The sequence below is a fragment of the Falco peregrinus genome, chromosome 10 (genome assembly GCF_023634155.1).
Source record: "Falco peregrinus isolate bFalPer1 chromosome 10, bFalPer1.pri, whole genome shotgun sequence".
NCBI lineage: Eukaryota > Metazoa > Chordata > Aves > Falconiformes > Falconidae > Falco > Falco peregrinus.
Genome location: NC_073730.1, coordinates 11,809,745 through 11,837,396, shown reverse-complemented (window position 1 = coordinate 11,837,396; position 27,652 = coordinate 11,809,745). Strand labels below are relative to the sequence as shown.

The following is a 27,652-nucleotide window of genomic DNA, read 5'->3' as shown; positions in this document are numbered from 1 at the left end:
GAGGTATATACACACATAAAATAAAGGAGGACAGCTTCAAATTTCAAGGAGTTTTTTCTTTTAATAAAGAATGGTTAGCATAGATTAATTGACATATATATTAGTCAATTACACTTAAAAACAAACATTTTTCAAATAAGAAAAGCATCTGTAGGACAGCTTTCTAGGGGGTCAAAAATACCAATCAGTGCTCCTACCTTTTAGCATACGCTGAATAACAAAAGTATCAAATATTTTATGTAGTTTATAGGTATATTATGAGGCATTATATATTTGTTCTGATACTTCTGGTTGTTTTTAATACAGAAGCAAAGAGATTAGACTGGATATTCTGCTAGAAAATCTGAAACAATTGTGTCTAACAGTCATGATCAGTTTTTGAGGTTTTTAATGACTTAGTTACAGCAAATAAAGCATGCACATTATCACATTGCTGACAAACTTCCACTTAATACATGATGTCTCTAATTTGGCTGAGTAATTTGGTGCAGTAATTTGGCCATACACTTCTATTAATATTATCTTGGATACAGAATTACTTTGCATTTAAAACCAATGCTATTTGACATGCTAGATTAATTTTATACATTCCACGCCTAGTAAAGTTTTTGTAGTACCATCTTTTAAAAGGTGCTTACTCACTCATACAGCTACAGGCTCATCCATTACTACGAATGGAGTTCCAAGAACAAAATAGCAACTGCTCGAACTATCACTGTTAAGCGCCACATCTCTTCCGAGGCAGTAAGTGGTTACACTCCCCCTGTGCATGCAAAACTTCCACTCACATCTGTGAGGGAACAGACACACAAAGAGACAACTCAGTGGGTTTTGATATGATCGCTCCTGTTAAAAAACATCCTCCACTGGTCTCTGCCTGCTAGCTTTATGAAAAGCTCCCAAATTTATAAGATTTAAGTCCAACCAATGCTTCAGCTTCAAAAGCTTGACTGCAATGTTGTGTTGCCCATGTTTTACTTCATTTTTATCTAGAAAATCCAGTGCTCCCAAGTAACCAGCAAGGAATTTTGAAGGTTGTATACACAACAATTTTTTTTTTTTTTTGGGGGGGGGGGGGGGGGGGAAGAGTAAAGGAGATGACCCAGCCTCAGCTGTAAAGATACTGTGAATAGGTCAACAGCATCAAATTTAGATCAGATTCAGTGCAGCTGTCCCACATTATCATTGTTGCTGAGGATGTAGTATACGAACAGGCTTCATCAATAACCCCTGTGACATTCTTAGGAAAAGTAAAAATTGAGGTGTTTTCGTATTAGGTATTTTCTAAATAAAGCAATAGTCTCAAAAAACAGCAAATAAATACTGTAGCAACAGAACTACCTTATGAATAAAACGAGCTTACTCAGTTTCCTATGACCAGTAACCCATTATTCCCAACCTCCCTCATGATAAAACAACTCACCATACACCACAGTAACAGAGCTAACCAAGAGGTAGAATATTTTCACAGATTTGTGAAACTAGTTTTCTAACAGAAACATACAGTCTGAGAAGTACTGCTCTGGAAACTGTACTGGAATTTTACCCTTCCTTCCTTTAAAGATTTTTCATATCAAGTGTGCCTAATGTATTCCTGCCTTCCAAACCTAAAACAAGTCCAGCTGGCAAAGCAGTGTTCTCCTCTATTTCATACTTCATCAGTAACAGAAGCTTCCCATACCTGGACACAAATTCTCATCTCAATGACACCAGCATCTCGACAGTAGGTGCCTTTTCAGCAATATAACTATTAACACTGTTACAAACATCTAGGCTACCAATAAAAAAATTACAGCCTAGCTAACGTAGTTATGCCAATATAACTGTTCTAGTGGCAACAAGGTTAATTCTTAATTTAAAAATAATAAGAGAGATCTTAATTTGTTCTCTTGTTATGTTCTTAGATTAACGCTTGTACAGACCCGACTTCATACAGAATGCTATCTCAAAGACAACAAAACTGCATTAAAATTTCTGTGTGGAACTCAGTAAACAACATTATTTCTGATAATCAAAAAAGAATGTAATTCAGCCCTTCAACTGTGCTGGTTTTGCAGTTTCAGTCAAATTTAAGTGATGAGAAGTATTTTGCCCATAGAAGCAGCAATTATAATGGAGTATGATGAATAACAGCATAATTTCAATCGTGGCTACTTTTCAGAGTAGAATCACACTAGAACAGACAAGCTACACAGTAGGCAACCAACCAATTGTTCAAACCACTTGGCTTAGTTTTCTCCCAAATACAAACTCCTGTGCCTCAGCATGTGCTAGAACATAATTATCGCTACATACCAAGGTATGTTTTGGCAGAGGTGCTGAGGGAAATATGCTGTGAAGTCAAACCCATGTAACACAGTTGGGAGAAAGGTATAAAAACTTCAGAAAGCATAAAAGCTCCCCATTGTTTTCAGTCCTAGTGGTTATAAATAGAAGGGAGCAAAAGCATTGCCCAGTGCAAATAATGCCACTATATCATGTTGCACCTCAGCCCTGACCTGCGACAACCCTGCTGCTCCAGCTCCCCTGCCTCTGCGTTACAGCCTTTAATCACACAGGAAAAGGTTAAGCTGGAGCTATGGGTTTATGAGAAGGACAAACCTCCATGCAAGACAAGGCTGACACCACCGCTCACGTTCAACGACCAACTCCATCTGCCCAAGAGGAAAGAGCGGTGCATTAACTTGTCAACCCTTCAGGTCCCATTTGTTCTGCTCACACAGGGCAACCAGCAGCAGTAAGCCATTTGTTGGCAAAGGCACTCTCGTGAGCAGCTGATGAGCACTGGCTGGTGCTTAACACAGCGCAAGGCTCACCGCACACCCAGCAGTGGGGAGGGGGGTCCTGCACAGAACCGTAAAAACGTTTGGGAAGAACTGAGGATCTCTCTTCCTGCTTTCCTTAGCAACCTGACTGACTGCTGGTTTGTTTGGTTGGGTGTTTCTGTGCATTGGGCCAGGATGCCTGAAGAGCAGATCGATAGTTGCAATGGTAAAGCTAATAAATCTGAGTGCCTTGTGCTTTTCATACACATTTTATCTATGTTTAAGTAAATATCAATAATAGCATTACAGGAAATGCAGCAGGGAGAACACAGGGACAGAAAGAGGCAAAGTACTCAGCTTTCTGCTCACATACAAATAAATACTTCTTCCCACACCCTACTATGCTACCCAGAAATTTTTGCCAAAACACATGCTATTTTTCATCTTCAATGAAAGTCAGCAAGAAGGGAACCCTAGTGGGCAGCAGGCCTTACAATATCTGCCCACTGCAGCCTCTCCTCCCTTATATTTTCATGTAAATCATTAGCACTCATCATACTAAGGTTTTAAATAAACGTATACATAGTTTATGAGCAAGTTTCACTCATATCAGCTCATAATAGCCTTTTTTCTGAATCCACATACCTTTACAATCACATCCAAAAAATCTTTATTAATGTTGTCTCTCTATTTTCACTGGGACTATCTCACTCCCCTCACACTTATTTACTTTTTTTACCATAAAGCAGGCATCGCCCTGTCATCCAATTCCCTTGTTCACATGTTTTAAATTTAATCAGAGTACCTGAGGTGTCAATAATCACATTTGCCTTTCTGACAAGAATCAGAAATGGAAATAAAGCTCATGCTGCACAATAATCACGTAATCTGCAGCACTGCATCTGAACAACTTCTCAAGCAGTCTAAAGCAACCTCCTCTTTTACTTGAAAACATAAAGGAAATCAGCCTTTTGAAATTAAATTTAATAAGCCAAGCAACTTGATCCAAATACCAAACAATAAATTAGTTAAAAGCCACCAGGAAAGATGATAGGATCCCCTCAAATCACAGCATCACCTTTCAAAAAATGTATTTCAATTCATTAAAAATGGGAGGGGGAAAAATCTTACTATTATATTAGATAGATATTGTTAAAATAATTACTATTTCCCCCTGGTTGCTTAAGACAGCATTACTAAAAACAGTTTTAGCAGCAAAGTTGGAAGGTAATGCATAGCCTAGAGTGCCCTCTTTCTTTTCCAAGGGGAGTTTCAGGGAAATATTCTGCTCATGATGTTAGCCAGTTGTTTCTCAGAAAGTCAAATAAATTGATAACTAGACTGCATTACGAAAATCTAAACACAGAAGCAATTCAGCCTCAGATAAGTGATATCCTTACACTAGTGATAAACATGATTCTACCTTAATAAAAATATACTTACAGAGCCATCTGAAACTGTTCAAGCCATTTTTTCTTCAAGTCTTTAGTTTTGCAATAAACTTCTAAACCATTTTGACCTTGGATATGAATGAGGTAGAAGCCATAAGACCACTGCATAAAAAGATTGGCAAAACAAATGTCATCAGTTATGAAGAAGGGTGGGGTGCATGCAGCAGCGAAAGCAGCATTTGTATGTTCCTTAATCCCCTGATTTTGGGAACAGCACAACCACATTATTGTGTTCACTTAGGAATGACTTACTCAAACATTTTAATTACATCATAATAAACAAAAGTTGAAATTCCTAACTTCAGCTTACATTTGACACATAAAACTTTGTAAATAAATTGCATATACATTCTGAATGCCACCAAAATGTTTCAAATTGCTGCCAAAAAAAAAATGCTATTTTATCTGCATTAGCAACAAATATTTACCTTCTTATTTTCTTTATCAGTAGTGGGGTTATTTGTAATTTTGTATTTCTGAAGATCTATTATTTCCTTCATTTCATAATTATCACCTCTCCGTTTGCAAACGATTACAGCTAGATCAAACAAGAAGATATGCCTATGAAAATACAAGATAAATTTGGTTAAAAACACTCCAGAAAACCAACACCAAAAGTCTTATTTTACATACCTTAGCCTGTGGCACTGAAAATTTTGAATGTGAAGAACTAAACTACTGAATAACAAAACAAAAACCACTGAAAGTTTTCTTGCTGGAAACCTATTACTTGCAAGGGACTTAGGTGATCTTAGATGATAACATAACAGCTAACTTCCTGTGAAACACTTTGCAAATTGGCTTGGTGATAGGCTCTGTGAACCCACAGTGAAACGGAAAGTCGTTTCAAGAATCATTGAGCTGAGCTCAAATCTAAAGAGAGTTATTTACAGGCTTTTTAACAGCAAACATCAGAAGTCGTGCCCTCACCTGTCCTGCCTTGCACGTTTGTCTAATGTAGTTATCCTTATTTCCCCATCACCTTGAGGTCTTCCATACTGTAAGAGGGAATGATTCTGAAACAGAAGTATTATGTATGATTCAATATAGCAAAAATGTCAAGATGATGACACATTCAAATGTTCGACCCCTCACTCCTTTTACTCCAAAAAAGGACTTTTCAGGCCTGAAAACAACATCTTTTGCTCATTATCATCTAAACTAAACACAATAAAGATTCAGTCCATTTCATTTTGATCTTCAAATGGGAATTTTTTTCCCATTACAAAACACCCGAGTCACTGTACAAATGCAAACTTTTAACTATAGAAACACATTTAACTAGACAGACCCTCAAAAGAGCAAACTTCTGTACTTCAATATTCACATCATTCTAAACCAAGCAAAGCATACTTATACTTCAATATTATGAGTAGTATACTTTCATAGGAAATGGGGGAAATTTAAATCTATCAACATTTCTTATCAAAACTTATGTAAAAACTGTACATAAATTAAAGATACCACATACCAAATTCTCTATTGATAGTTGAAACTGTCTAATTTCACGGAGCGTTTCATTATCTCTCTTCACTTCATTTACATATTGAGCCAAGTCCTAGAGCACCAACAGAAAAAAGGAGGGGAAAAAAACCTCTTCTATAACAGACCACGTTAATACATTATTTTGGCAAGTTTATTTCTGATTCTGTCTTTGGCTTATCTCCATATTTAGTTATTTAAATATATATACATATATATTTAGTGTTCAAGAATGACCAATATGTATGTGGAAAAAAGGAAAAAAGTCTCTGCATATTTTCAATATTATTTCAAACTTTCTTCATCACATGTATTGAAACACAAATTTAGCAGCAGGAAAGAGGAAAACATGTAATAAATGGTAAAAAGGGGCTGATTTTTTCTGAATTTTATTAATATTTTATTTTCAAGATTAAAAATAGAAATATAACTTATGCAGCCCACTGCCAAAAAAGCAGTCAACAACATCCAATATCTGAGAATAAGACAGAAGGTAAATAGAGTGTATAGTAGAAAATGTATGTAAGGTAGCTCAAAAGAAGCATGTAAGGCATAAATATATCATAAGTCTGGGTGTTTATTAGGAGAGAAGCTACTGCCCCAGTAGTAGGACCTTGCTCTTACTGTTGCACAGCAGAGAGAAGCCATGAAGCCATAACACAGCAGATTTTAAAAGGGGCTTTTAATGGTATATACTACCTGAAGTTGCAGGTTGAGATCATTATCGTCCCCTTTACCAGAACATGTACTGTACACATTTCACTAAAGTCTTTGAAATGCTCTGAGCACACATGAGTAACAGTGACAATTTCCCGGGGCTTCTCTGTTTATGGCTACGGATGAGGTGTGAGAAGGAGCAGTAATTGGTAGGGTCAGGGCTACCGAGAGTAGCAGCTGGAAAAGGCATTCTGATCTTCACAACTTGCTTTCGCAGTATCCCTTCAACGTGGTCGCAAATTTGGAGGGTGGGAGAAAGATACATCTTCTTCCTAAGACTTTTTAATCAGAATCTAAGAATAGCTGCAATCATTATGCTAGCTTCCCAAATCAATCTGTGCAGGATACATTCACATCAGTCTCAAAAGAGAGTTAGTGTGGAAATTAAATAACCTCTTTCCTTGCTGCTAAAAAAATCTGACAGCATAATCCTTCCTAGAATTTTTTCTTTCTTGGGGGGGGCAGTAGCACTTTGCTGGCAGATTTCCAAAGACATTTCATTTTGAGCAGACACATCAGGGTTTATAGAAGCAACATACTGATGCTGCACAGTTACTTCTACTACACCGCTAAGGGTTACTGTAAGAAGATACAGTAAAATGGGAGGGAAATAATGCTGCGGCCTTAATGAGAGGTGGTCATACCTGGAGGGTTTTGTGGGTTGGAGCCGGTGTGGCAAGGGGGGGGGGGGGGGGGCGAGTTTTTTAATTGGCTGGTTATGTCCTGCCAGCCAGCACATAACTGCCACAGCCACTCTGGCAAGAGATTTCTTAACTGGTTTTCAGTCCAACAGCCTCTAAAAACAATGAAGCAAGGCAGGAAATGGGAAAGAAAAAGAGAGAGGAAGGGGGGAACACAAACCAGGGCAAACAGCAGCAGCCAGGATGCATGGCTTGCCACTAGATGGAAGCAACACGGTGCCATCCCATTTAGGGCATCTCTCCATGGGAGATTACCATGGTGGCTGTCTGCATTCGCTGCGCAAAACTGGGTGACAAAAAAGAGGAACCAAAAATCTCCTTTGTGAGCTGGTCTGTATTGCAGGCATTCAAGGCAGATAGTCACATACTATGAGACAGCCATGTGACCCAAAACTTAGTCTGACTCCAGCATCTTCTGTGGATGAGATACGACCTATGTCGTGCCTTCCCCACAAAGGATAGAAAAAATTTCAGTTTCAGCACATGAATGTCACAATTCATGCTGTGAAGGCAACTGAAGCAGAACTGTGCTTCCCTTCTGAAGCTGTGCAGAGGAACACATACTACCTTATATATAAGGCAGCACAGCTATTCTACAAAGCGTTTGTTGGTATTACTTGCAGGTGAATGTACAGTGACAGATACTCTACCTCCAGAAAGACACCACAGATATCATATTAAGATGACAGAATAGAAGTCTTGTAAAGAAATATAACTGTCTTAATCTCACTGGGAAACTACTGACCTTGATTAAAATTGACTTACCATGGTAGAAATATTCCTTAATTTTTGGAAGTGAGACCAACATTATTGAAACACCTGTTTTTCATCTCATTCTATGGCAGCAAAACAATGTAGAAATAAATTGAAATGCAGAAGTTCCATTTCATAAACGCTCCACTTCAGAAAACTAGTGAACTTGTTTCCCAGCCTTGAGCAAAACCCTCAAATATATACTTGCCCTGACATACTCACAAAGCTTAGTGACCCGTGAAAACATGTTTGATCTGCTATGAAGAACATTATCATCTCCAGGAAATGCAGTTCTAAGCTACCATTTTAACTGCCAACTAAGACATAAATACTTCATTGTCATGAATATTTACCTTCATTGCGTCAAGTGCCAGTTTTAGATTTGCCTTCTCCATGGGATCAGTAGTGTGCTTTACCAGCTCCTGTGGACAGAGCAGTTAAAACTTTTCACCCACTGTCTATCAGTTTATAAACTGAAGTTGTCATTTCTTACCCCCACATCACCACCCCAATAAAAGAAACAAGCCAAAACCTGTAATCACTACCCAGTAATTCACATTTTCATCCCCATAGTGAGCAGCCTACAACTGACTGGGGACTACTGCAAACAGGTAATCGGCAAGTGTTTTAGTAAGAATGTTGTGTAGCCCAAACACTGACTTTAGCTGATAATGAACCATCATTAGAAGCTAATTTGGTCCATCTAGGACTTAAAACTTGCCGAATCAGATCATTACTATATGTGCATGCTGAAAGCACAGGTAAACACTTGAGTTCGTTTGCACATTACTATACAGTACATCATCCCATTCCAAAATATGCATTTGTGTGCAGAGGGGGATGTATCCTGGCAATAAAATCTCTGCTAAACTGTGCACTGCTTAGAAGTCGTCACTGTCTCATTACATCCAAGATAAAGCTGACTCAGAAGACATATTTAATCAAATGTAAATGTTTAAAGAATTTTTTTGGCCACTTCCCATATGGAAAATAAAGGGTTTTTTTGGTGTTAATGAAGTGAAAAAGTAACCTTTTGGGGAAACAAGTTATTTCTTCTTTATAATTTGAGAAGAGAATTATACATTTCAGCTAACATAATAACTTGCTAAAATCATAGGAAATGAACAATTCTAATAATTTACTGGGGTAGTTTTTTCTTTCAAAGTCTATAAAATATTTCTTTCTTGTACAATGTATACTATAGTGTCACACAGAGCATAGTGACACATTGTGTATCATCTTTTCATAATAGACAGGTTGATTATAAAATCATGACTCAGATCTCATAAGTGTTTTTTTTAAAAGCAGTTGGACCATTCATTTTGGATGTTTTTGGTTTTTTTCAATTTTCCATTGATGAAAATATTGATGACTCATTTATAGAAATATTTCAAAAAATGTAATATTACAAAGTGTATGTTGCTCTGCAAATTCAAAATTATGCTTCACATACAAGTAGTAGATCTTTTTAAAATGACATTTTACAAGCATCAGCAGAGTTGACAGTCTAATACAGCAATATATTTCTTTGCAGCTGAACTAATGAGTCTCCTGGCACACCTATCAAATTAAATTTATAAGACTCTCCACTCTTATTACAGGGCTAACTGCAAAAGCTAATGCTTTGTGGGTTATAACAAGAAGCATTTCAAAACAAATATGGCTTTATTGTAATTTATGACAGCAAAGAAGCATCTTAAAAGAACGCTTTAAGTATGGTCCAGCTTCCTCTTTTGGGGGGTAATGATTCACATTTCAAAGTAACACGATTATAGTTTGGTACTACTAACCATTTTAAACGTACCAAGAATGAAAGGTTCAGATACTGAGGATGCAATTGTGTTTCAGGGTTTTTTCCCCAGATATGCTTCAGCTCTGAGGAATGATCTCTGTAAGAAAATCCAGACTTGACTGGATTTTATTCATAACAAATCATCCTCAAATCTATGGAAATGTCAATCACTTCCCTTTGATAAAAACCTATAGTTCTCATTCTTAGAATCCGCTGGTGACAAGCAATCATAGTTTTGCTCTCGGCCCCCTTAAATTTCAAAAATAAAATACCTGGAGCAGTAGGTGGTATTTTAGCACTCTCTGCATTGGAACCACTAAAAGATCCCGCAATGTAAACTTCCCATTATTGGCCCTCTTGGAACATTCCTAGTTCAAAGCAGAAGAAACAATAAGACAAAAGACTTAGAAAATAAAAATATTCAAGTGTTATATATGACAATTCAGTAATACATAGGCCAAGCAACTATATTAAGCTTAAGATAAAGAATATCAACAAAATGAAGGAAAACAGTTGATATGGCAATAGCTAAGCAAAAAAAGACTGGGTCTAGAGCCACATTCTTATATATTTCAGCTGCATAAGGGCAGAATAAACATCACAGACAACAGCAATTGGGCATTCCATTGAACTAAAAAAAAGACATTGCCTATAAGCACAGCAAAGGTGGCAAATATTACAACTATCTTCAAAAAAAAGCAAAAGATATTCTATAATCCTAGAAACTATAAACCAGTCAGTCTCACTCCAGCCACTGCAAAAATTACAGACAAAGTCCTCTTGGAAGCAGTTTCTGGGCACATGAAGAAGGTGACTAGAAATTTCCAGCATGGATTTACCACAGGTAAATCTATGCTTTACCTACTTGTCTGCTTTCCATGCCAATGAAATGGCTAGAACTCCAATGGGTCGGGAGAGTCTACCTTGATTTTTCCATGGCTTTCAACATCATCTCCTGCAGCATCCCGATATCCACATTGGGATGCTATGTTCCAGATGAATAAACTACTAGGTGTATGAAAAGCTGGCTAGATCCCGAGACTCAGAAAGAGCAGTGACTGTTTCCTACACTACCTGAGGGACAGTTGCAAACATAGCTCCTCAGAGGCCCATCCAGGGACCCCTCCATTTTAATGTCTTTAGTAGTGATCTGCAGGAAAAGACAGAGGACATCCACAGCAAGTCTGCAGGGAACAGCAGACTGGAGGTACAGGTGACACTTTTCAGGCCATGTCCAAAAGGAACCTCACACGAAGGCAACAAGGTGAAGGCTGAATCCTTCCTAGTATGCACTAACCAGAGATGCACTAACCCTGAGGGCTGACCAGCTCAGGGGTCGTGGCAGACAGCAAGCCCTGTGAGGCTGTGGAACCAGGGCTTGTTCAGCTTTGAGGTCCCTCCCAACCTGAGCAATTCTGCAATTCTGCATTCTGAGATGTCACGATTAACAGAAAGGTATGGCTGATGATCACTTCTCAGAAAAAAAAAAACAACTTAACCCTACTAATGTCAGTGGCAAAGATTCACTTTAGTGCCATGATGTATACCACAACAGCTCACGTATTCATTTGATCAGAGGCTCCAAAAAATTCAAAGAAGAAGCACATTCACATGTGTGTGTGTATAAATATATATATATATAAAATGTATATACACAAGTTAAAAAATACTGATACCTCTAACTTCAATTTAACATCTTCTTTTGTCTTAGAGATGTTGTCCAAGCATGATATCGCTATCTCCACTTGACTGCAGTACTGTCCATAAATAACCAATCTAAATCAAAACAAGAGATAAAGAATAAAAGGCACATATGTTTATTTAGCAAAAATCCTTGATCATTTTTCACAAATACATGGTTAACAACCCTCCTTTTAAATGGCGCAGTGCCTAAATAAGCAAGGATAGGATTTAGCCACAGACTTACAATAGGCAGCACGACTAACAAGGAAAAATATTTAGAAGAATACAATTTTGCTCTACCTTCAAAATGCTGTACAATCATTGCAATTTCCTTTAATATTCACATGTATATGTTCTGATAAATATAGGACTCATTAAAAAGCAGCACAACTGTTGTTTAATAGAACATTTAATAGTAGCATTTATAACACTGTAGATTTCCAAGGTTGTAAAGAATAAATTCAGTCCTAACAGGATCAATTACAACTATCCTTTACAGAACTTGTAGGTTACCCAAACTGATCCATCTCCATCAGCTTCTACCATGTTATATCCTGTGAACTCTCAGATAAAAATAATAGTGTATGAAAACTCAAGAAATTTTCAGGAGTTATCAAGGCCAGCAATGCTTCATCAAGGAGTGTCTTTTATGACAGGAGTTTCTTGCCCCTGTTTGGAGTACTTCTTTCTGCTAGTCCAAATGCAAAGAGCGCTGTTTCCTTTCACTTTTTCAAATATTTCTTGAGGTCATTCCTTCTGTATGCTTCAGATCCCTTTTTTTTTTTTTTTGGGGGGGGGGGGGGGGGGGGGGCGCGGGGGCGGTGTCCTATGAGCTTTCCATTGAGGTCTCAAATTTCTTTTTCTCTCACCTAATCTTTGCCATTTTTCTTTTCTTTTTCTATTCTTTTTTTTTTTTTTCCACAATTAAAGTGATGATACCGATTTAACACTTACAAATTCTGATTGTTTTTAATCACTACATGGTTAAGACACTGAGTCTACCTCTGTTTCCTCTTTTTATAATACAAAGCTGAGGTTTCTTCTCAGTGCCCTTCACTTCCTTTTTAGCACACATTTCAGACAAACTTTTGAAAGACAAGCATTTTCCAGAACAATTTTTTCTCCCCCGATTCCCTCCTACAGCAGCAGAAAGTCTAACAGCCTGGGAAATAACTACGTCCTGCTCCAAAAAAAGCTGAGACAGAGGGTCTTGAAAGGCAAGACTGTTCATGGGCAGCCTGGGGCACCCTCCTCCCTCAGAAAACAACTCTCCACTCCAATGTTTTCCAGATGCTGCTGTCGAATTTCTCACAAACCTATTATTACTGCAACAATCCTCCTTCCCCATCACCTCAAGCAAATCCAGTTAGCTTCCTCATGTCTTTCCCACTCCAGTCCCAGAAGGAACTAATTTTTACCCAGGTTAAAAGGGTTACTTCAAGGCAGTCCACAGTACAAGTGTTTTTCAGCTAAATACCACAGGCATAAAAGTTCATCTGTACAGTCCAGCAGCTGTTCAGTGCTGGCAGAAAAAACAATGTGAAAAGGTGGATAAAAAAATGGCAATTAGCCTACAGGGCATGGCATGCTGCCACAGCTATTCTGTTATCAGCTTGGCTGTTTTTCACAGTTTGAAGGCAGAGTGTGTTTGCTTTACTGTCACACCTTTGACTGCAGGGTACAGTAAGACCCTAGTCTCCTCTCTTCTCTTTTGCACCTGCTTTCTCTTCTTTCAAGTTATGACCTCTTCTGTTTTCTGTAGCCTGGAATAGCCGTAATATATATCCTTGCCTTATTTTGCCCCTTCCCGTTTTATAACGTTTTCCCTGTTAAACAGTACACATACATGCTATGAAATACCTGGGATTCTTTGCATTAAAAAAAATGCCGTGAACAAGAAGCTACTTAAGTTTTGTTCAAAATACAGATGTTACCTGTCTAGTAACAATATTGCCAAAACTAGGGGTAAGAAGAGGGAGGGCTCTTCTCCATAGCAAGAGGTTACGTTTTGACTTCCAGGCTCAGAACACCAAATACTAGTTTAACAAGTATATTCACACTGAATTCAATCCTGTTTCAGAAATACTCAAGCAAAAACATAATAAAAAATACTTTACCAAATTGAGCATAGATTATCACAATTAGTAAAAGTGCATAAAACTTACCTTTCCTTGTAGTTAATAAAAATTTGATATAGGTTCTGATCATTTTTGTTAACAATGGAATCATTGATGTCCTGTGTTAGATTTCTGTGAATTTTCACCAAATCCTTAAAAAAAGCAATGGGAGGGGGAAAGGTTTTTCAAAACAGAAAAACTTAAAGCTTTGAATATAACAATACATTATTTCATGTTAGACCCATTAATTTCAATAAAATTGAAAACCAATCATTTGAGAGTAGTACCTAATTTCAAGGTTTGCCACATCTTCCATATAGTGCGACAAGAAAAACTAAACTCCAAGAACTACCTATTAGAGACTAATTTATTCTAGCTTGGAACGTGCGCTGTTAATTCATCTTCATTTTATAATGATAATTTTAAAATTAAGTAAGTCAAGTAAATGCTTCAGTGACAAGATAAAGTAATAATTCATGTCCCTGAGCTGTGAAAAATTAGTTTTGTACATTACATTGACCAATTAGTGATGTTCTAGTGCCAAGTTAACTGCAATCATAATGAGTTTCCCAATACAGCAGGCAACTAATGGATGAAAGGCAAGAATATTGCAGAAGGATTTGCTCCCCGAGTATAGCAGCAACTCACCTTACTTGTTCACTACTAGACAAAAACCTGTAAGCAACTATAGCAGATTACATCAGCCTTAATACTGCATGGATAGTGTCAAAGAATTCACAAGAAAAAGTAAAAACAGGTTAAAGTTTTGAAATCATGATAACTGACTAAGTGGTGTACAGACCACCGTAATGAAAAAATAGAGGACATTAAAAAAAAAAAAGCCATTGAAGATGGTTTAATGCAGTAAATTATATACCACAAAAATAGTATGCAACATTGAGTTGCAAACTAAGTGAAAACAACTTATACTGATGAAAAGTAGGAGTACAAGAGTACACGCAAGGTCAATCACATCACAGGTGAGGGAGAAAAAAATTAAACCAGATCAAATTCAGTTGATAGCAACTGTATAGCCTTAAGGACCTGGGAGTTCTGTTGGACAGCAGGTTGCCCACAAGCCAGCAGTGTACCCTTGTGGCCAATAAGGCAAATGGGATCCTGGGGTACGTCAGGAGGACTGTGGCCAGCAGGTCAAGGGAGGTGATCCTGCCCCTCTGCTTGGCCCTGGTGAAGGCTTATCTGGAGCACTGTGTCCAGTTCTGGGCTCCCCAGTTCAAGAGAGACAGGGAACTACCAGGGGCAGGGGGCAGCAGGCAGCGGAGGGCTACAAAGGGGATGAGGGGGCTGGAGCATCCCCCTTATGAGGAAAGGCTGAGAGAGCTGGGGCTGTTTAGCCTGGGGAAGAGAAGGCTGAGAGGGGATCTTACCAATGGCTACAAATACCTGAAGGAGGAGTGTTAAGAGGACGGGGCCAGGCTCTTTTCAGTGGTGGCCAGCAACAGGACAAGGGGCAACAGGCACAAACTGAAGCATAGGAAGTTTGTTCTGAATATGAGCAAAAAACTTCTTTACCTTGAGGGTGACAGAGCACTGGAACAGGTTGCCCAGAGAGGCTGGGCAGTCTCCTTCTCTGGAGACATTCAAAAACTGCCTGGACACAACCCTGTGCAACCTGCTCTAGGTGACCCTGCAGGGAGTTGGACTAGATGATCTCCTGAGGTCCCTTCCAACCCTGACCATTCTGTAATTCCATTGTACCCTCAGATTCTTAAGTTGTGGCAGACAAAGACATTATTAGACAAATGCTTTCCAATTACAGAAATGCTTCCCAATTAATATATTACAGGAGAACATTTTCTCAGGAACACACAGGGACTCAACTAAGCAACCCCCCTGAAAAACAGCTTAGTGCTAATGGGGCAAAATGTCTTTTTGAGTTTCTATCTCCAATTCAAAGTTTTAAATTAAACTGATGTTAACATCATTAACAGTTAATGAAAGTTCCAACACTTCAGTTATCTGTTACACATACATACAGAGTGAAAGAGCTGGAAATACGTCCACATCATATGTCTCAATTCAAATGCATGCATAGGTGTAAATACAAATGCATCTATATATGTGTGCCCACATACACAGATGTACATACAACTGCATATATATGTACATATATATATACACAGATATATATGCACACAGCTACACACACAAATATAGAACTATACATACGTTTCACAGGACAGAACTCTGAAATCTGAGCCCTAAAGAAAGGCACGCTCTTAGACTGCTGAGTAGTTTGGGGTTGTTGATTTGTTGGTATTTTTTCTTAAAAATAAAATATATTTTGATATCAGCAGATGACTGTTCAGCAAGCATCTTTCAGCATCTATATAAGGAATGCAGCATCACCCTAAAGCACCGATCCTTCACCACAACCCTTTAACAGAATCAAATCCATCCTGTTCTAAGAACACCGCACTTGCTCTTCACGTCGCAGTTTGCTGTAGAGCTCTGTGCAACAGCTATTTTTAGTTTAAAACAAGGTTCCACTGCCCTCCAGCCTTCCTGCTGAGGAACTGCCGCAGAGACAAGGTCTCGGCAGACGAAGTGTTTGCACATATTTTTGGTTTAGGCAAGTCCTGGGAATCTTTTAATGTTTTTGTATGCCTATGAAATGTTAGTGGAGTCAGAAATTAGCACCATCCTGTAACACCCAAATACTGAATGCTGATAATGAAAATCAAAGTAAAACAATGTATATGTAACAGTTTACTACATGCCTTCCTAGATTCAAATAAATAGGTTTTGCTCTTTTTACGCCTGTTACCTGATTGCCTTACATTTCTTTAATGAGCAGTGAGTAGGTTGACCTCTCAGTTCGTGCTTACAGCATATAAGCCCTTTTTTTATACCTCTGTGCAGTGTTCCACGTTGGCTAGCTTTAGCTCTTTCAATATATGTAACCCAACAACATCCCTGGGCACATTGATCCTTAGGGAAGAGGTTTACAGTAACTTAGGTAGGGCACACTAGGGCCTTATTTGCAATGAATAAAAAACAATGTAGGACAGAATTTTATTTTTTTTTTTTTTTTCAAAAGCAAAGATATCTCTATGGGCAGCTAACATACTTCAAGATGACAAGTAGGTTACTGATATCTGCAGCAGTATTTTGGACTAATATTCAAAAAGAGAAGGAAATCACAGCAAGTGAGATTCAGGGTGAAAACTTTAATAGCAGGACAGATATGGCAAGGTGTACCAAGTATCATCGTCAATGTAACAACTCTTAATTTTACTTCTGTCAGGTTGAAACAGTTGATGGAACAGCAACTAAAACATTCTGAAAGGCCAGGTTCCCACAGAATAAAAAAATTCCCAACACCTCTTCCCTACAGCCCTGAGAACCTGTGGGATGTGCCAGAGATGGCCAAAACAGAGGTGATCTTTTACAGGTAGTAAAGGTTTGATGCAGCCCATGGTCCACACTATGGGGACCCTTTCTTTACAGTGTACCTCACTGAAAAACATTCATTTGCCTGTGTTAAGAGAGGCTTCAGACCATGTCTGATGTCTTCCTTTTAAGTCAGATAAAAACATCTGCTGAAAACTAAAAAATTTACCTAAATTGTCATGTGTTATGATTAGGCGAAAAATAAATGGAACAAAGTAATAATCACAGAAACATTTACGCTTTCAGTCAAATAAAGAGATCTCCCAGATACTTCACAGAGAATTTTCTTATCCTTTCCAGTGCCAGATTCTGAATCCAAAACTGTGCATTATCTTAACTTTAAAACTTCTTCACTGATGACAGAGCCAGGGTAGATAAAAGGATTTGCAGAGTGTCTATAGAAATCCTGACAAAAGCATCACTCAGCATACAGTGGTAGGCAACCTAACAGTACAACTTCGTATCATCTCTACAATACCAGCATATGTTAGCAGATCACCCATCTTCTATAAATTATTAGCTTCTAAGGGTCAAAGATACTCCAGTTTATAACTACTCACTCTCTGACATGATAATACTATTTCTCTTATCCTATTCCCCTCAAGCAGGAAAAAAAAAAAAATTAAATACACATCTTTTTTATCAACTACCCTAATATTTACATAAATGCATTGTACATTATATTTCAAATAATCATTTTGTGCAGTGACATACAACACAAAGATATCACCTTGTATCTGTTCATTAAATATGCAATTACTTACAGGAATGTTGATGAAAACAGTATCAAACTCTGATGCTGACAGAAATCTTTTCAATGGTACCATGAAAAACTGCAAGGAGAAAATAATTTTATATATATATTTGACGATGTCATTACATTTTCTAGACTGCTATAAAAATACGTAAGTTGTGATTCTATTAGTATCTTACTTTCTCTATCGATTCCAGAGTTTCAGTGTATTTCTCTTCAGTTTGCTTTATTTCAGCAAGACAACAGCTTCTTATGTCATTTTCAGTATATTTCTGCAATTACAATGGAGTCAAGTTTAAAGTCTATAACAGGCACCTAATAGATAATAAATGTATTTACTTGTTTAGAATTAAGCAATTAGGATAACTGCTTCCTGAAATTTTCTGAGTACTGCAGTCTCCAAAGATGACAGCAATAACCAAGAATATTTTAATGTTCAATTAGCTGATGGCTTTAAGAGTTTTACTAAAATTCAGCATCAAAGGAGTATTATGAAAAGTTAATGTTTAGACATAAAATGCTAAACTCTCTGCATGTACTCCAGAAGCTGAAATACAAGGTCACATTTAATTTACATCCAGACTGAGAAATCTTATTTGATATACTCAGCAGTTAATAATTCCATTAAACTTAATGGGGCTAAATCACGTAAGTAACTTTGCATTGCCATAAATATTGGATTCAGTCTAATCCCTGCACTTATTTACAGTTTTCCCCTTTTCTCAAGGGAAGCTTTCTCTTCAGACACAATGCCAGTATGTTCTCCAGTCAGTGCAGTGACCTCAAAGTTCAGCTCCTCCATAGGTATGTATGTGTCTTCAACGAGATCCTGGGGTTTTTTTCAAGTAAATCACCAGACTTCTAGGAAATTGGACTAACTATGAGCACAGGACTTTATAAAAACAGTTTACAGGCACTGTTACTGAAGATCAGATTTACAGTATTACAGGTTCAATAACTTGTAAACCTGATTTCAAATAAGAGTAAATACCTGGAAGAAGGTATGGAAGCATTCATGTCAAGCAAGACTCAAAATATCTGGAGTCATGTAAGTCAGCTTGGAGATCTGACACAGTAACTGGATAGGCTCTTACAATTAAAATCAATAATTTATCCAAAATGTTTTCTCCAAAAACAACAATAAGCAGTGGCTTAATAAGCAACAGTACTATCACATCCTGTCTGAAGCCTATTTATCAGTTTGTAACACCCTTCCAAGGCATCCTTCAGCATATCCCTAACTGTATCTTACCTTTATTCTACCCAATGCAGGGAATTCACATACTGCACATAATACGCCTGATTATAGGTGTTACTCAAATACAGGAATAGTCAGGACTAGAAATTTAGTACTGCAGTTCTTTCTGTTCAGGAAAAGATTTTTAGCTTTTGAAAGAAAGGCTTCTCTCCTCCAGCAACAGCAAAACTTCTAGACTGAAATTTTAACAATTAGCTCTTAGCATGTCCAAGAGCTAGACTGCTTCTACCCCCTTTCTCTGCTAGCACTCTACTTGACACACCTGCTAAGCCTACCACAGCCAACAGCAAGCAGCACTTACACTCTTCATGAGCGACATACAGCTCCCATGATATTCTTGGCCACCTATGAAGAGTGGGAAATGTATTCCTACAGCCTAAACTAGACACCAAGCTGTGAATCATACAGGCACGTAAAGCTTCAACACTGCTCACACTTTGATTGCTGTTTTGATATATCTCCTTATCCTTCTCTGCCTCCATGTGACTCTACAAGCAGCTCCTGCAACTGGAACTCGGTTTCTGACTCTCATCTACCAGGTGCTGCATTGTCTCAGAAATTACTCTTTAAAACCCAGTTAGTGCAGTTCTTAATTTCCCCACAACAAACATTGAAGTGCCAGCCTTATCAGCTGGGGATAGAAGTAACCATTTCGCAAAAATATAGTCTGTCATTATCAGTAAAAACATACTTTGTGAGCATCTGATCAATCTCATCTCAAAATCTACCATTTATTCCCAAATTCTTTAGCAGGGGAAGCAGGCACTGTCACAGTTAGCCATAGATAATTAATCTCAATAACATACTAGAATTTGACATTATCCAGGCTTTTTGTTATTTTTCACATTTACCATTGGAAGCCCAATACTGTTCAAATTACTTGCAGTATTTGTACCAATACAGAAGTTGTTGTGCCCAGTAGGAGTTGATATTCATTTGCAAAATGTGCAGGTTTGTTGTTTACCAACTCTCATATAGGTGATGCAAACAAAATCCTGGGATTCCATTTAAAACCACTCACTTCAGTTTTGCGCTCACCTAACCAAAGCCGATCATTCACATAGGCACTTCAGGCAGAAATTAACGTATCAACTTTCTGTCCGTACCAAAAACTTCTAGAATTTGAGTGCAATAAACAAAAGGAGACAGGAAATAAGAAATCATGTGTCTACCAGTACAAGTGAGGAAAAATGCCTTTGAAGGTTAGCTACTGCTACAGAAAAAGTAACCTGAACAGTTAACATCAGAAGATAATGACAATAAATCAAGGATAAGGGAGATGTAAAGCATTTTGGCTTCTACTGGAGACTCTGAAAAGCATTGGGTTCTTCTAAAAATCTACTTGAAGATTGTCCTGGGCTAGTGTTTTCACATGCAAGGAATTCTCACATAGGATTCAAAAGGAAGAACTGCGCAAAGTCATGATACAGTGTATTTATAAACCTGAGAGGAAATTATCACATATCAGAAATAATTACCGCATTCAAGAAAGCTGACACAGCAAAACAATTGCAATGCCTCCATTCATTACATGTTGTGGAAAAAATATTTTGCTGTACCATGTTTTCAGTTTTCATTTATTTTCTATAAGAAACAAATGAAAGTCTGATCTGAAGTATCTAGGCTAAGATACAACTAAAATTAGAACGTGAGAGTTCTGATTGCTATAATAATCATTTGCTAGAAACACAGATATGCGAGAATGACATTTGCAACAGGAAAGAATCAGAGAAAGTTTAGACACTACCAACTGCCAGAGATTACCAACTGTTACAGTTGAAGGGGAAAAAAAAAAAAAACCACCCACACTCATTATGTGAAAGCCAAAACTTAATGCGTTTTGAGTTTCAGTATAAAATAAAAAGTCAAAACGATCACAGTAAAGATTTCCTATGATTCAAACACTTTTCTAAAACATCCTGCCTGCAAGCGAATGTGACTTCATTAGATAAAGAACAGTGTTTTTTCAACTCATTTTTTTAATTTGGGTTTTATTTAACAAAATCTGTAACTACTGTATTTCATTTCAAAATTACATTTCTTTCAAAAATTATCATAGTTAGTGTTTGACCCCTTGCCAAAACAACCTGCAAAGTCTTACACGGGAAATAATGCACTGTACATGACAGGTCCAGACGCAACTGATCACGAGTGAAGTTTCAGCGAAACTAGCTATAAAGATATAATTTCACAATTATTAACTTTCAAAAATAGAACTAGTATTGTTTGAAAATAGCTAGAAATTGGAAAACATACAGGTTGCTGTGCTGCGTCATCTTTCATTAGGTCTTCATAAACCTCCCCACCTTCATCTTCTCCGTAGACACAATCATACAACTCCTCATCTTCATCAACACCAGTTTCACTGAAAGGAAAACACAATTTAAAAAAGCTGTGCAGAACAGGCAAATTGCTGTCAGCTCTGCTGATGTGGGACCACTCCTCATAGGAAAACATTTCTACAGTAAACAAACGGACTAATTGTTAGAACTATCTAATGAAAAGAACTCATTAAGGGAAATTAAGTCCATTAATTTTCTTTCCCCAATGCATTTAAAATACAGTTGTACAAAATCAACACAACACTGAAGACTGCATGAATTTACAACCACACAGGATCAAAATCAGGCACCAAAAGCAGCTTGTCAGGCCAGCTGGGTCACAAGGAGCTGCCCAGCTGCTCCCTTCATCCCTTTCCCCACCACATCCAGTGAAAGGGAGGTGCCCCTCCTCACTGCCTGGCCTTCCACTGCACCCGTACGTGAGACACTGCTACAGGTCTGCGTCCTGCCTAAAGAAAGGAGTTTCTGGGTAAAATACACTAAAGGCTGCAGAGCCAGCAGCTGAGACTCCGTACACCCACACCGTAAGCCAGCATCTTGATCACCTCGTGGCAACCTTCAGCTACCCCAAAATGAAAATAGCAACCTTTCAAACTGAAAGTCAGACAGCTCAACAAAACAGTGCATGCACAAGAAGTGTCCTCCTACTCCCTAGAGTACAGGAATACCTCAGCATGAAGTCAATGCTCAACTCTACCCACAGCTAATTCAACTTCGTTAGCCAGTCCTGCTGGAGTTTTGCCTGCTTTGCACTAGGACCATAGCAAGCCTGTAATTGTCTCTTTCACCCACATTTCTTAGGGTAGGTCTCCAAAAGAACTCTAAAAGGTACTGAAAGTAGTCCAGTCATCGTAATACAGAAACTTGATGAGATGTGCTGATAATTTTGAGATTATTACTATTGGAAGACAACTTCTTTTTATTTTGATAATTTTGAGATTACTGCTACTGGAAGTCCTTCAGAGTGAAAAATTGAGGATCAGTCCACTAGAACTAGGAAGGGCAGCCGTTCCTGTAAGTGAATTGTCAGTACTCAAGAACAGGACATCAGAAGCTCTATGGGCAGAGACTAACCATTTCAAAGGAATCAGAATGAATGAGAATTGCTACAACTCAGCTGCCACCTGGACTACTTGGAAATGCCAGACAAAATCACTATGACTATAATCAGGACTATATACAAAAGCCAATGTATTTTTAATTTCTCATAAAATATAGTCTTGTTTTTAATTGAGAACATCAGAAGGATATAATAAGGAAGAACTGGAAGTTTCAGTAGATGGAATGATTAAAAAATATATTAGGGGATTCAACATAAAATTCAACAGAAATTCCTCACATCCCTTCCTTTTCCAGATACCATGCCCCAGGAGAGCTAGAAAACTCAGGTGCTCCAGGTTAGTCTAACATTTCAGCTTGCACCAGTGATGATGGTGTGTTCACATTTTACATTAAATACTGGCAGCTGTGTCAGGTGCAGCAGATACACTTCATTTGACCACCTACGCTCCAGGGAACAAAAGCAGGCAAAAAGGCAGAGTAAGGATAGAAACATTTAACTGCTGCAGCTCTTTCTGGCAGAAAGCCTTAAATTCATTCTAAATTCTTTAGACACCATTTAAATTCAAGGACAATTAAATTAATTTTAGTCAAATACACTTACTAATTAAGAGAAACTAAAATATGTGGGCCATCTGCTTCATTCACTAGCACTTTCTTTTCTTACGAAGAGAGTACTTCTTTAATTGCTTCCTCCACAATTGAGACACGTAACTATCAAATTCCAGTGAATAACATTTGTATTTTGATGCAAAAGAAGAGCTACACATCTCAATTTCTTTAGTATGATTTGTTAATTTTTTCTTTTTTTTTACATCAAGGACTGTCTCCCAGTACTGAATCTGTATGCCTGTTTAAGAACTGATGATGGAAATATTTTCAAACAATGCTAATCCCACCACATCTATGAGATGAGGACATCACCTCTAGTGCACTTGGGTGTCAGAGGTGTCTGCAACTCCTACCTTCTGCACATTCAGCTACACAGAGTGAAAACCAGCTATCTACGAGTCAGCTGCAGAAGACAAGGATGAGCTTTGCAGGGAAGGTGATAAACTGAGCAGCACCAGCCGTGGTAGGGTTTCCCCTCCTTACAGGCAGTAAAGAAACAAATCCACCATGTGAACAGCAGCTACCTCACCACATTGCAGCAAGCGACATACAACACGGCCAGAGCCAAGACAGAGCCAGATGAGCACTAGTGAGGTAAGCACTGGTAAACTTTGGGACAGTGAGCTCTGATCCTAGCTCTTACTCAGCGTGATTCCCAATGGATCCTGAGAAATCCTAGCCACAGCATACAAGAGTAGCTCTTCCTGGCAATTTTTTATGCCCGGATGCATTTATCTCACCAGTCTGCAAAATAAAGCTGCAGTCTACCATTCAATACTATACAGTACATTCATGTATATCTTGCTCGTACCTCAAAGCTGAAGTGAAAACTGCCAATAATTAATCATCCCACAAACACTGACACAGAGAGGTAAAGGCATTCCATATGAAGAATTTCATTGACTTCAGGGAGATGACTCACTTGAATTATGATCCAAAAAGTGTATTTTCTTTTCAAGTTCAAGACTATTTCCTTGGGTCCCTTACAACTAGTATTGTAATTCTATGAAAGCATTCTCATAGTACAGGCAAATAATTTAAAAACTCATTCATTATTTACTTTGCTACCAACACCTTCTATGAAACATGCTTCCTTACATATATGAATGTATTACAATCATTCAGATAAGCTTTCATTATTAATTCTTCCTGGTCAGCACAATGGCTAACAAAATCTTTTAGAATCAAATAAATATCCAATTCTCATAAAAAGTATGTGTTGCATAACATATAAATAATAGCATGCAACTGAAAGCCAAAATCTTTAATTTAACTATGGATTTACAACATACTCTATTAAATCAGGAAGACCTTTGTAAACATCTTCATCATCAACGCTTTCTTCTGTAGGGAAGGGCCTGTGGAAAGAAAAATAGCATGAATTATAAACAGCACTAGTCTAATCACAGTGAGGTTTTGTTCTGTTTCTAAAATTCTCACACAGATTACTGTATGTTAATATATTTGTATTTTCCCCACTTTCTCTGAGGACCAATATCTGTGTATTTTGACTTCTGTATATGAATTGATACTTAATATAATAAAAAACCCTACTAGATGGAGTTGTTATAAATCACCATGAATACACATCATTGACATTTTTTCAGCTGAGAATATTAACTCCTCTCTTTAGCACAAGACATGGTTTACAGGACTGGTTAGGGTATTTTGTCTATGTTTTAAAAGCATCATCCATTCATTTATGGTAATCAAACCATTCAAAAAGATGGAGACCACAAAACATGAAATCTTTCACCTGCTTCCACAGTCCACAATTACAGTTTCTGAGGTTAGGTTTGGTTTGGTTGGGGTCTTTTGGTTTCTTTTGGAAAATGAGAATCTCACAAACTTGGCAGTTTTGCTGAATTTTAGAATGGAGAAAAGAAAACCCATTTGTCTTTACATAGATCAGTACTGCATTAGCCTGACTTACGATCCATGTGTCACAACTATCACACAAGTTCTGAAATACTAACTGCTCATTTGTTCACCTTGTGTTTCAGCACAAGAAGTAAAGGTGGTTCAGGCACTTCAGTAAGCATGCCAGAGGTAGAAAATACCTTTCAGAGCTCCTCAAAGGTGCATAGCCTTGGTTAGCTGTCCGCTGGGCAATCTGGTTTATAACCAGGGGACACTGCCTATACTGTCTGTAACAACTTTTCCAAGGAGCATCACGCAAAAAGCATTATTCCCACTACTTACTAGAGCAATAACATACCTTATTCCTGTGCCTAATGCAATAGGAGTACGAGAAAGTTTTGAAAGCGTTTCTATCACCTGGAGAAGAAGGAACCATGATTAGTTGTAGAACAGAAGCAATAAAATATTTTGTTCTCGATTGCTTAATTATCAGAAAAGTTATCTCACATGGAATTATATAGACTGTGCCAAACTGGCTGTGCCAAACACTGAGTGCGTTGAACTTCCCCAGATTTCCCAGGAGCTGGTGTTTAGTGCTTTTGAACTGGGGAATGTGACGGGAGCGCAAAGAGAGGCGAAGGGAAATCTCGTATTTACAAGTTTTAGCACAAGTAAAAGCCAATTTAAGTGAATTTAAAACCAGATCATGTATGTCAAAAATCAGACAGACAATCAATTTGCAACTGGGATCAAATTTTATCTTACAGACTGCTCTGAGGACTTTATTATTATTATTATTATTATTATTATTGGAGCTCCAGAAAGAAAATATGAAAGTATTAATTTGAGCTTTTCCTAACAGTGGCCAGAAGAGGGAGCCAAATGCCAAATCAGCAGAAAGCCACCTTCCTCGCAACGGAGAAGTAATCTCTTGGCAGGCAACAGTTAAGACGCTGTACATTTGAGCCCATAAGCTTTGCTTATCTTCAGAAGCTAGTAGCAGTCTGGAAGATCTCATTCTAAGAAAATACCTCCTGTAAGTGCTCATGGTTATGCAACAGGAGAGGGAGAACATTAGGGAGGGCAGAACACATGTACATACAGTCACAGAGATGGAGTTATTTTGCTGTCAGCTGTAATAATACAAGACCAGTTTGTACTCTGCCTAGCATGTCCCCTCTGTCACAAATATTCTCTCTTATTTTGAGCACTATCAGATTGGCAAGCCTTACTTGCTAGAGAGAGGGGGGGGGGGGGGGGGGGGGGGGAGAGAGACAAAATTACACCATCTGAATTTCCATACTTCCGATGCCAAGTCTCCCCTGAACTTCCCAAAAGTTTCACGTTGGGTCTTTGCAGCTTAAAATCCGTATTAAGCCAAACTGAAATCTCCAAAGGAGGTTTTTATCGGTAGTATCAAAATTCAGTATAGTAATTCTACATTCCATTGGCATTTGGGAATAATCTCTACAATTAAAGCTGTTTATTCTTGAAGTTTAATTACAAGACTAACCAGACCATAAAACACACAGCTAAAAGTACATCTCTCAAAGGAAGGACACTGACATATTTACGCAGGAGAATGACAAAGTAAAAACCACAGAGAATAGTCACCAACTACAGAGCTTAAACTGAAGTTACAAAGCCTCCAAAAGTGATTCAGGTCTCATATGCAGGCAAGCAAAACTCAGAACGAACTAAAGTTATACTACTCCTGTGAAAGGAACATTTGGGGTTCATTTAAGCTGCTGTGAAAATTTATGTCACAGAAAATCTGGTTTTGCCTTACAGAAATGTCGAAGAATAATAAAATCAGATAAATATGCTAGGAATATAATCAAAGGTATGGGCACATACATTCCCCTATGAATAGAAGAACTGTAATACAGCCTAGAATAAGTTTTGGAAGTTTTGAATAAAAATTGATTGAATAAACAGTAAGTTAATAAAAACTATTCCACATTAGTCAAAAGGGAAAAAAGGGAAAAAAAGACTCCTTTAAGAAGTCTTGCTGTCGCAGGTGAGTTCTGGTTTCTGTATCATACAAAAACCTGCATCTGCACACCTGTGAGAATCCCAGTGCAAGACTGCAAGGACTGCTAAACTGCACGAGGCAAGACACCATGGGAAGTTAACTGAAAATACAGTAAGCTAGGAAAATGATCTGTCGTGACACATGGGTGTACAGTGATTGGCAAAATCACAGCAAAGAAGGTTTAATGATTTTCAAACCAGAGAGGGGCAATTCTCATGAACTAAATATCCCTTTCTTGTTTCAACGTGTTATTTTCCAGCACGCAGAAAACCTTTTGCAAACTATTCCACCCACACAAACCCTTTTCCTTAGAAGGATTCTCACTTATCTAGCATAATCAAACCCAGCAGAAGTATGGCTTACTCTTCACAGCAAATTATGGTTGCTTCAAGATAACACAAAAAAAATCTGTACAACAAAAAATTATGAATTTTAGGAAGACAACTAGCAAACGTTACTCCCAAAATGTTCCACCAGGTGACACTAACACAAACAAAAGCAAGAATTACTAATTAAGAGGAATAGAAAAACTTTTTCAGGAACTGATGTGAAACCTTCTGGGGGGGGAGGAGTGGAGAAAGAAAAACCTCCACACACTGAGGAAGCCAGAAGACTGTTCAAGAACATGCACACAGAGAAGAGAGAGAAAGGAACTATACAGCTAGAGACAACAGAAAACTACTAATAATTTTCACTGCTCTTAGACTGGAGAAGGTCTGGCACTGCAGGAAGAGCAAACCAACATGCTCAGAAGCTAATGCACAGATTTTTATCAGAAACTACATTCTGGATAAGAAGAAAATGGTAATCATCACAGCAGCTGTCAGTATCTCAGAGACACAATGCCTTCTCCAGAA

The 27,652-nt window shown here is 38.0% G+C and overlaps 1 protein-coding gene across 2 annotated transcripts in view; it reads right to left on the bottom strand.

The window, feature by feature from the left end:
* VAV3 (vav guanine nucleotide exchange factor 3) overlaps nt 1–27,652 on the bottom strand; it is a 171,373-nt gene that overhangs the window by 82,469 nt on the left and 61,252 nt on the right. For both annotated transcript variants that reach the window (XM_055815071.1, XM_055815072.1), the window contains exons 3-15: nt 25,119–25,177; nt 24,193–24,258; nt 21,144–21,252; nt 17,809–17,901; nt 17,640–17,708; nt 13,510–13,613; nt 11,338–11,437; nt 9,934–10,029; nt 8,223–8,291; nt 5,688–5,774; nt 5,147–5,232; nt 4,645–4,777; nt 4,209–4,318 (exon numbers count right to left, since the gene is read on the bottom strand). In XM_055815071.1, the coding sequence (XP_055671046.1) occupies nt 4,209–4,318; nt 4,645–4,777; nt 5,147–5,232; nt 5,688–5,774; nt 8,223–8,291; nt 9,934–10,029; nt 11,338–11,437; nt 13,510–13,613; nt 17,640–17,708; nt 17,809–17,901; nt 21,144–21,252; nt 24,193–24,258; nt 25,119–25,177 (1,181 nt within the window). The remainder of the gene's footprint in view (nt 1–4,208; nt 4,319–4,644; nt 4,778–5,146; nt 5,233–5,687; nt 5,775–8,222; nt 8,292–9,933; nt 10,030–11,337; nt 11,438–13,509; nt 13,614–17,639; nt 17,709–17,808; nt 17,902–21,143; nt 21,253–24,192; nt 24,259–25,118; nt 25,178–27,652) is intronic.